Source organism: Brienomyrus brachyistius, chromosome 3, assembly GCF_023856365.1.
Source record: "Brienomyrus brachyistius isolate T26 chromosome 3, BBRACH_0.4, whole genome shotgun sequence".
In the NCBI taxonomy this organism is placed as follows: Eukaryota; Metazoa; Chordata; class Actinopteri; order Osteoglossiformes; family Mormyridae; genus Brienomyrus; species Brienomyrus brachyistius.
This window is the reverse complement of record NC_064535.1, coordinates 25,147,521-25,157,543: the sequence shown is the minus strand read 5'-3', so window position 1 is coordinate 25,157,543 and position 10,023 is coordinate 25,147,521. Positions and strand designations below refer to the sequence as shown.

General features: G+C 44.8%; 1 protein-coding gene across 2 annotated transcripts; it reads right to left on the bottom strand.

Annotated features, from left to right (window-relative positions):
• Positions 1 to 1,402: 1,402 nt before the first annotated feature.
• Positions 1,403 to 9,896, bottom strand: LOC125739546 (uncharacterized). 2 transcript variants are annotated; one of them, XM_049009767.1, is made up of 6 exons: positions 9,322 to 9,896; positions 7,972 to 8,014; positions 7,523 to 7,645; positions 7,363 to 7,431; positions 5,460 to 5,555; positions 1,403 to 1,874 (listed from the first exon to the last, which is right to left on the bottom strand). In XM_049009767.1, exons 2-6 carry the CDS (start codon positions 8,011 to 8,013, stop codon positions 1,857 to 1,859), a joined length of 348 nt encoding a protein of 115 aa, XP_048865724.1. In that variant the 5' UTR covers position 8,014; positions 9,322 to 9,896; the 3' UTR covers positions 1,403 to 1,856. The 2 variants fall into 2 exon arrangements, with proteins under 2 accessions (XP_048865724.1, XP_048865723.1); XM_049009766.1 differs by lacking the exon at positions 1,403 to 1,874 and adding an exon at positions 3,798 to 4,451 and having other exon boundaries at positions 9,322 to 9,889.
• Between the last annotated feature and the right edge of the window lie 127 nt (positions 9,897 to 10,023).

Sequence of the window (10,023 nt, the reverse complement as noted above, 5' to 3'; positions counted from 1 at the left end):
TTCTCCCCCCCGCCCCCCCCCCCCCCCCCCCCCCCCCAATGGAACGTTCGCCTGCAGTAATGGGTGTACAGTACTGGACTTTTCAAAATAACAACCACGATTGTGTTCCTTTGCTTTGATTACGGGGTTATGTAATGTCGGAACCGGCAGATTTAACAACAACTGGGTTGTTAAATAGCTGTCAAGGCTTGCTGCCTTTCCTGCAGTTCAGCATTTCTCGATGTTGGACAGCTCAGTTACCTACAAAGCCAGAGATGTTGGAAAGACGACAGGAAGGAGCTAGGCGGTGTGCTAGTGTACGGCTGGGCCCAGCACGAGTGAGTTCTACACACGAAGTAACCCCGTGCCCTCTTTAAAGAGGTTAGTCACTCTCAACAGGGAGAACCCCTTAGCTTTGCAGCGTCTGTAAATACTGACCACCACTGTGCATGTGTGTTTGTGTGAAAGATGCACCTCGTGCCATGAGACGTTCTCCCTGCAGCTTGTCTTGTGTTTACTCTAACCTCTCCGCACAGTTTGCGTTGTATCAAGGATGACTGCTGTTTGGAGGAGGGAGGGGTAGGTGTAGATAATGGACTTGTGCTGTATAAACAGCTGGGCCTGAAATCCCTTTAGTTCGTGCAATGGAGAGCGTTCCAAAGAGGTAAAACTCATATTGAACTGTAGGCAAACATGCTACAGCTCAGCTATTTCTGTCTCTCTGTCTTTCATTGGTGTTTTATGGTAAAAGCAAATGGATGGGGGGGGGTTAATAACACATATTCTTTTAGGACCAGTAGGAGTTAGAATATAATTAACGTTACCCCTCTCCTCAAATTTAATAGGTTTAGATTCTGAGGGTAGCTGGACGTATAGATAAGAACATGCATTTCTGACCATAAGGTCCTAGAGGGAGCTCTGTTATTTTAGATGAAAACTGTAATTCCTTTGGGATAAAATCAGCTCTTGCTGGGGGGGGGGGGCATGTTTTGATGTTGTCACAGTTATTCTAGAGAATGGAACTTTTTTACTGGCTTGTCAGACACTTTTGTCCAAGGCGACGTACAAGTGAGGATCAGAGAGCAGAGTCAGCCGGCATCCCTGGAGTGATTGTGGTTAAGGGCCTTGCTCAAGGGCCCCATCATGATCTCTTCCTCTGCCAGGCATGAGATTTTAACTAGTGACCTTCTGATCAGAGAGGCCGAAGCCAAGGAACCACACGCCAGCCACTGGGCCCCCTTGGGACCCAAAATTATGAATGGCTACATAAGTTTGCTGGTAAACATGCAGTGTCTTTCGAATCTGGAGGAAATTTCAGTTCATTATCCATGAGATAAGAATATTTCCCCCTGCGATGTGTACGAGATGAGCCCCCCCCCCCCCCCCCCCCCCCCCCGTCTGGCTTGCTGCTCCCAGTTCTGCCGGAGCTGTTATATGGGGACTTCTTTGGATCATCCATCATTCCGCAGTGACCATGAGTCACTGTAGTGATATGTTATACCGATAGCCAAATATTTTCACTGGCTCCAGTGTCCAGTTGTGCTCACAGCATAAGAAATGTGCCTCAGATGACTGTAGTTTAAGTGTGTAATCACAGACTTTTTAAAACGTAAATGGTATCATGTTCTTCTTCATGCAGGACGTTTTTATTGCTGAAGTGCCCGCATACTGCAAGAAGTTTTTGTACAGTCTCTCCTTCGGGCCCTTTAACATTTGGAGCCCTGTATTTGGTCGTTTCAGTTGTTGGTGTGTCTCATATCATTGTTTTCGTCCTTCGTTTTTAACTGTAACATGTTCGAGGATCACGGCTCCCCAGATACCACCAAGACCATCGTTGCTGATTTCTGAATCACCACCTGGTTCCGTTGACCACATGACTACCTGGCTTTTCGCAGCTTTGGGAAAATAAGATGACAAGATAAGCGTCTGAAAAGCTGAAGCCAGCTTCCCTCCCCCCAGGTTAATTTTCTTTTTCGTTACATTCTCTGTGGTGCTTGAAGGGAAGCCCAGGGACGAGGGGGAGGGTTCCCCAGGGCGAGGGTTCTCCAGGGGGAGGGTTCCACAGGGGGACGGTTCCCCAGAACGAGGGTTCCCCAGGGGGAGGGATTCCCATCCAGCTCCACTCGGCACCAAAAGCCCCATTTTCTAGATCACATTTAGATCTACAGATCGTCCTTCAAGATATTCCTACTTGATCACAACAATCATCTTCAGGCCCCCCCACCAAAGAGTACTACCCCAACCAGCAGAATATATGGAGGGGGATCTCCCACCCCCGGACAACAAGATATATCGAGGGGGAAACACCAACCCAAATCTTGGTTGCTCCCCACATTATCTCTTTGTAAAAGTATCTCTTACTGTAAAAAAAAAAGGTTAGAGACCACTCTGCTGTAACTTAAAGGCCCAGGGTAGACATTGCTAAACAGTCAATCCCAAGCCAATCACAGTTTACCCAAACACTGCAAATTAACAGGTCTTTATAACAACTTCCCAGAGCTACGCAGGTATGCAAACAGAGCTGCTTATTCGTTTATATTTTGTAATTTGTCACCATGACAACCTCAGATCAGAATGTATTAATGAAAATGTGCCATGGCATGGTTGATACAGGTTTTGCCCATTTCTGGTTGCTCCTGTTTTGTAGCCAGTCAGTTGTGTGCTTAAAGGTGGCAGGGACATGCACAGTTCACCAGTCACTTCAGATATTCAAGTAGTGTCGTTGATGTGAGCCCATGACAGTGAGACATCATGACTTCCCAAAGAAAAGCACATGAAATTAATCATTCTACTCCCTTATTTTCTTCTAATGAGCCTCGAGCGGCACTTTCTTTTTCTTCACCACTGTGGAGGGTAAAAAAAATTATCCCAAGCAGAATTTTTTCTTACGGACTGTTGGGCATGAAGGTTGACTGCAAAAACTGGTGATCTCTCACAGAGCAACTGACCAGAACGAGCCGCGAGAGGCTTTATCTGTGTCTCCTGAAATGCTGCTGGTTATTCCAAGCGTGGTGGAGCAGAATCAAGGATGAAACGGCTACAAATTACTGCCCTCGCTGGGAGGTGGAGGATCATTTAATTTTGATTGTTGTAAGGTGGCCATTCAACAAAGGAGAAAGAGTAAATGGTAGTGATGGGAATACATACTAATGAATCATGTATTTTTCGTTCAAGTTAGAGAGATGTGAGATCAAAATTTGTGTAGGTGGTTGGTACAGTGGCTTTGATTCAAAGTACGTAACTTCTAAGGTTTTGTTATGGATTTCTTTGGAATAAGTTTAAGTTAAATGGAGGTACAGGCAACTACTTCTATTCCAGTTGAATTAGTTTACAAGTTGGGACAGTTCTAATGGGTTTTTCTCACCTTGGGTTTACATACATGAGATATAAGAGGGAAAGAGAGAGAGAGTACTGTTCCATCCGACTCTTACATCAAGAGTAATCTAGTCATCCGATTGAACAGCATGTCCAGAGGGAACCACTGTGAACACTGGGAGAAATGCAACCTCTGCACACACAGACTTGAAGCCAGACATAATTTTGGTGCTGCCTCTGCAACAGACTGATCTAACCATAGACCTTCTTATCCTGGACAGGGTCAAAGATCATGGGGAGCCTAGAGCCAAACCCAGCCAGCAGAGAGCAACAGGCAGGGGTGCATCCTGGACTGAATGCCAGTCCATCACAAATTTGTGTGACATCTTGCATTGATTTCTGGATATCGGTAGCAAGTCTCACTGTTTGATGGATGCTATAAATCTGTCATTTACCGCAGAGTCTTTTACAACCAGCATTCTAAGCGATTGGGTTCTGCTTAATGACACCTACATTCATTCTTTAATAAAAGCGTCATTTATAACAAATTGCAACCTTCACTTCCCCCCATCCCATTGTGAGCTGTGCTGTGTGGGAAAAACTATCCAGGAAACGGCGGGTATTTTGGTATTTCTGTCCCTGAATGACTGAGGCGTGCTGGGACAAGAGTGTGTGTTTACCTCTCAGTTGCTGACAGACTCTCTCTGCAGCAGCCGACTGTTTAATAGGAGTAGGCAGGGCACACACATTTCAATTCAAAAGGGATTTTTGACTTTTTTCAGCAGGTCCAGCTAGAGTTGATATGCTGCTAGTTCTAGCAATTTCTCCTCAGTAATAACGAAATGAGTTGGTTAGTCTTTTCAAAAACAAACAGTGTAACATAGAATTCTAAGTAAATATGTACACCTGGCAAAGATAAGATTACTACACCACGAAAACAAACTGGTTTTTGTACCTACTTCTACAGGATGAATAGCTGTCTAGGTATTATCCAAAACAGGAGCGCTGGCAACTAGCCTTAGAATGTAGCTCTGCTACTGTGCGTGTATGTTGGGTGAAATGGTCTGTGTTGCATTTTCAGGAGTTTTCTCAATCCCATCACACTCCAGTCTCTTGTTTGCTGCCAGCTCCTCTTCTAGAACCTTCTTCTGGAAACTCTGTAAAGTTGAGAGAACAGGTTTCCAACATGGCAGCATTTGCTAACAACTGTTTTCCTCGGCCGTTTAGTCAAATGTGTGGTTCCAGGTAATGTTTTCTTGGTTAAGATGTAGGGAAAGAATGTTACGGGATTCAACGTGAGAAAGTCACTTGGTATGTCCTTCCAGAAAAGTACTACATAGCGCTACAGCATTTCAGTTTTACGTGTCCTTGAAGAAATGGTACTTGACTTATAAACAACAAAATCTGGCACAGTCCGCCATGTGGAGTTGGCACACTATGAAGTTTCGCCTCATTATACCTCTCTGAGATTGACATGAGAGCCTTCCTTCGAGAGCCTGCCTGAGGGAAGGTGATTATGGCTACATGGTTACAGGTTTGAAATGTAATATTGATTCATGCTAGAGCCCCTGTCGTGTGACTGGTGATGCTCTTGCGTAAGGAATTATAGGGGTGTCGACTTTTCCGGTACTGCAGCTTCAGAACTTTTAACTGCTGTCGTTCAGTCTAACTGGGAAAGCAGAGCAATTGTGGCCGAGCCGAGCTCTAGCTGTAGGCAGAATTGGTAGCTGCCTAAAGGCCCTCAAATTATCTGCAGAGGGAATGAAATGATCATCAATTTCCTTGGAGGGGAAAGCTTTACCTAAGGCCTCTGAAAAGGTAGATCCAGTTCTGGTAGTGGGTGTCATTCCTTCGATCATCCAGCCTTGGTAAGTGCACACATGTGAAGTTCATCAGGCAGGCTGTGTGTAGCCAGTTAATTCAGCTTTATGGTGAGATGTGTCAAAGGCACTTAGTCCCTTTGAATGGCAAATCGCAGTACTAGAATACGGCAGAGTTTTAGCAGTCCTGCCAATGACCAGTGGCCTCCTTCTTCCACACTTGGTTCTTAATCATGGTTGGTTTGGTGGCTCAGAATAACCCACGTGTCTGTGAACCCTTGGAATGAGTTCAGAAAGTGGAACATCCTTCAAAATGATGGGCCTCCTCCTGTAGTGCACACTTACCCTGAAGTCACGAAGCCGGACAGCCCTCTCCTTCACGGTCGCCTCCTGTTTCACGGCCAGCGCTGCCACGTGCTCCTTCCACTGCTGCTCCCTTTCCTGTAGGTGGCGCACAAGAGCCCAAAGATTTTTAAAGAGCGGTCCCATGTCAATGGATTTATCAGTTTTCCAGGTCGAGCATTTGCAAGAAGGCCGGGGGGTTCGGAGCAAAGGTTCAGGCTGCTTCCGCTTACCCTGATTGATCAGAGGCGTGTAACTCATGTCGCGTGTCACGGATGCCACATGAGCTGTGAGCCAGGCAAATTACAGCATGAAAGCCTGCTCCATGGAATGACTGGGGGCATCTCTTTGGTGCTTAATATTCATCCTGAGGCAATTGCATCATCTTGTCATGCAGTAAAAGAATAGTTTTGGTAAAGGTGTAAATTTGAGGGGGGGTATTTATTTTTCTAGATTATGTTGGTTTATGATAATCTGCATCAGATGGAATAAGCGTGGGAATAAGCAGGTCACACCACCCCAATGACGCTGACTGTCATAAATTAAACACGGTCAGGGCCCCCCAGGCTTTGCGAAGCAGACCCATATGGTGAGAAGTGTCAGCTTTGGTGAAGCGGTGTATATTTCCTGCCCTCTCCCCTTCCTCGCTCCTCTCTCTGACAAACACATAAGCACCGAAGTGTGTGCAGAGAAGCCCAAGCCCTCTCATGTCGAGGGAACCCTTGTTACTGTCGTCTTTGTAATATCAGTGGAAAAGATGTGTAATTACAACACATAATCAACATGTTTCCCTTTTCATACCCATAAAATTTGAGGACAGTCTGCCTTGGGCAGGACGGTTTAACAGCGACCACATGATCTTTGATGGCCGAGAAGGTTCCGGGCTGACACGACACGGTTGCAATGCGCAATGTGCTGGATATGTTTGTGTGTGTGTGTGTGTGCGTGTGTGTATGACATCCTGCTGTCAAGAAGGCTGTGAAGAGCAGGATAGACACCAGTAATAAACATAGCGCAGTCATCAAGCACCCTAGACAGTTGTAAATCACTGCCTAGCATACGAGAGACTTTTGAAATTGATTTACATCCTGAGAGATGGAAGATTTTTTTCTTTGTAACAGTAGTAGTACAGACAAACTATAAAACGGTTTAACTGCTCGTGGACTGTAAAAGGATGGTTCTTTCCAAATAAACAGTGGAAAATGCAGAAAAACTGAGAAAAAATGCTTTTGGGGTTTGTAGTAACGGGCACATTCAGAACGGTGAGGTTTTATAGTGAGAGTCCAGTATTGTGGATTTTTAAATGTCCTTTAAGTAAGAAACACAGATGCAATGCAACGTATTGCATTCATTGGTGGTTTATCGAACAGCAGCAGCCAAGCGCCCATGGCCTCCGGAAAACAAAAGGGTTGGATGCGTGACCGAAATACAGGAGGTTCAGGAGTGAAGAGGGGCTGTGCTTCGCAGTAACGTGACAAACATTTATGTTGCCGTGATGGGAAGGTGTTAATGTAAATCATTCAGTATTGATGCGATTTATCACAACGTCTTCCAGAACATCGCTGAGTGCCATGTAGTTCTAGAAGATCTTTGGGTAACACTTTATTGAAGGGGCTCTACTAATATACTGTAGTATTATGCTATTACTTGTGTATGAATTAACCACAAGCTATGTCTTAGTTACATACTGATCTCATGTTTATTCATCATTAATGAATCGTGATGGGTCTTTTATCTCAAGTAGCTGCTATATTTGTTCATTATTTGCACTTGTAGTAACTCAGTAGTAACTGAATTGAGTCCCATCAAGTTAAGCGTAACCGAACTTTGCTATTAGCATTGATGAAGCTTTGCCATTTCTGTAAAGACTAAACCACCTAAATCCACAAGAAGGTCATAACCCTACCTTCCTCATTTCCTCTATCTGTCTCAGCCTCTCCAGCTCCTTCTTCTCCCTCTCCTCTCTCCGTCTCACCTGTGGATTGAGGGTTGTTGCTTTTAGACTTTGGCTTCACGTTACAAAGTAGGTCCACATAGGTTCTTCTCTGTGTCATAGTGTCACTCACTCTGTCTTCATATTTTCCTCTCCATTCATCCTCCATGCACTTGGTGTCCTTCGACTGGTTCTGCGACTTGTCTAGTTTGCCCAGAAAGGCATAGTCTTCCTCTTTGCAAATCCCTCTCATTGCCTAAAAGGAGGTGATTGTCAGATCAATACAGAAGACTTTAAGCTTCATATGTAGAAGGTACGTTTTAAATAATCTATAAGCAGATCTTTGAGTAAGGGATGTAAAAAAAAAATTCTGTTTTGTTAGCAATTTCTAAAGGAAAATAACATGAATTGAACCTGAAATGGAGATGTTATTAAATTCAGCACCTTAGAGCTAGTGGTCATAATCATTGGTTTTGAAATCTCTTGACTGGATTTAACAGGCCTTTATACTCCTTCAGGGGATGTGCTAGCAAAGGCCATTTTTTTCTCTGTAAGCTGTGAGCACTTCATTCTGAGACATACCTTGGACATGGGAATGTCTTCAAAGCGCTTCGCATGAGACATCCTGTACAGACAGGGCAGTTAAAAAGAGGACAGGCTGGTTAATTAGCAAAGATGAACAAACCAACACATGCCTCTTATCACTGTGTCAGATTTTTGTTAGACTCAACCTTGGTGCTGACAAGTCAGACCACAGAGTAATTTGACAAGTCCAGAAGCATTTAAGCAAAAGAGCATGACCAGTTCAAAAAAGCATGCGAAGTCAAATTCAACACCATCTTGTCTTGACAGTTTAATTAGCAGTCATGAGGGGAAGACGTTTTAATGGACCATGTCCATCACTCACAATAAATAAGGAAGACAAACAATGGGTATAATATCAATAAGTAATTTCAAAAACATGTCAAGTATGTTAATATAAAATGATATTTGAACGTGAAGCGCTAAAGGCAAACACTGGATGGTGGAATCTGATTTGTGGGTTTATTTAAACCTTCCTTGTAAATGCCCCCAGTTACCAAGCTGTCGCCTGCTCCAACCCTGCAACCCCCCCTCCAACCCTCTCCTGAGTTGTTTTACACCATGCTGCTCGAACAGCATAAATAGGAGCCAAGGTGTACAGATAAAATGTCAAAGTGTGTAAACTACCATAATAAAACAGGCAAGATGCTGTAATCCTTGCAAATCCAACACAGATCAGCCTGCCATTGCCTTTCAATAGGGCAGACGGCTATAATGTCAGTAGGACTAGAATTTAAACTCTTTAAAATAAATCCACACTTTGTATGACTGTAGGCTCCCGGCAGTTCTGTGCCTCTGACTGGGACAGAAGGTTAGAAAATGGATGGATGAATGTTATATGATTAAATTATGAGGTTATTATTAATGTATATTACAATAGTACATTGGTGCATTTATGAAACACTGGCCCGTCAGTTGGTTGGAAGAAAGGCGTCTGCCATTAAGAAAAGGCTTAACAAAATGCGTAGGATGTTTTTACGCCAGTTAAGATTTTCATCTTTACAGCTCTTTAACTGTTAATTGTTTTTAGTTAATACAGCTGATACAATCAGTGACTTCAGAGAATCCAGTGTGGAGTCAAGATCCCCTTCGTTGCGACCCGTTAGAAGCTCCTGTGAATAACGTCACAGTATGTAATTCAATGTCTTTCCTTAAAAAATTGCACTTTTCCAATTCGAGATCTAGTGTGCATGCATCTGACCGGACCGATAAAGTACAGCTGCATGTCTCTGCAAACGTGGTAAAAAAGGCCAAGTCAAAGCCAATAATCAGCTATTTCAGTTGTCTATTCATCTAATGTCAGTGACTTTCAGTCAGCCAGGAGCTCCGTATCACTGTCCAGTTACTCACCTGCAGTGGAGGTGCAGCACCTGGACTCCAGTTACGTGCAGACGGTGACACTCGCTGGGTCTCCCGCGGCTTCTGTTCCAGCTCTGTCCGAAAGCTGCCCAGAGCAGAGGGCTCCCCCCCGCCCCGGCCGCTATTTTTGGCAGCTGCCCGCCAGAAGTGCCGCAACCGTGATAATAACAATCCGTGCCACACCTCACCAGATCGATGGCGCATTCCCGGTGAGATAGCACCTCGGCATGGGGTGCACTGATCGAATGCAGGCAGAATCACGGTCAACTCAGCCAAGCCCTTACAGCCTGGGTGACTTATGAGGACAGTGATGTGTACTGTTACACTCTCACAAAACATCGCTCGCTCTCATGCGTGTCTCTCCGACGCAGCTGTATACTGTTTGAGACTCGTGCAGCACGTCGCATTTCAGGCAGATAGATATGCATCTGGAAATTGTGTGGTGGTGATGTAAGTCTTCTGGGTTTGGAGGAATCTTAGCATCATCCAGCAAGAGACATGAGGGTTTTCAGTTGGGGTTGTGTCTGGCATGGTTTCAGTCCATGTTTCCGAAAGAGTCTGCGCTCGGACGGGGGACAGGATGCGCTAGGGTGGGGAGTGCCCCCCCCCCCCCAACACACAGGGGATCCAGCCTGTTGTTTGAGGGCACCTGCTCACTTGGGTGTTCCCCTATTCTCTAATCAGTCAGCTGTA

Excerpts from the sequence above, each read along its gene's own strand:
- LOC125739546 (XM_049009766.1), bottom strand. The coding sequence starts at position 8,013 with ATGTCTCATGCGAAGCGCTTTGAAGACATTCCCATGTCCAAG. Across the intron at positions 7,646-7,971 it reads AAGACATTCCCATGTCCAAG|GCAATGAGAGGGATTTGCAA; the intron begins GTATGTCTCAGA and ends ACCTCCTTTTAG. Across the intron at positions 4,452-5,459 it reads TCCGGCTTCGTGACTTCAGG|AGTTTCCAGAAGAAGGTTCT; the intron begins GTAAGTGTGCAC and ends TCAACTTTACAG.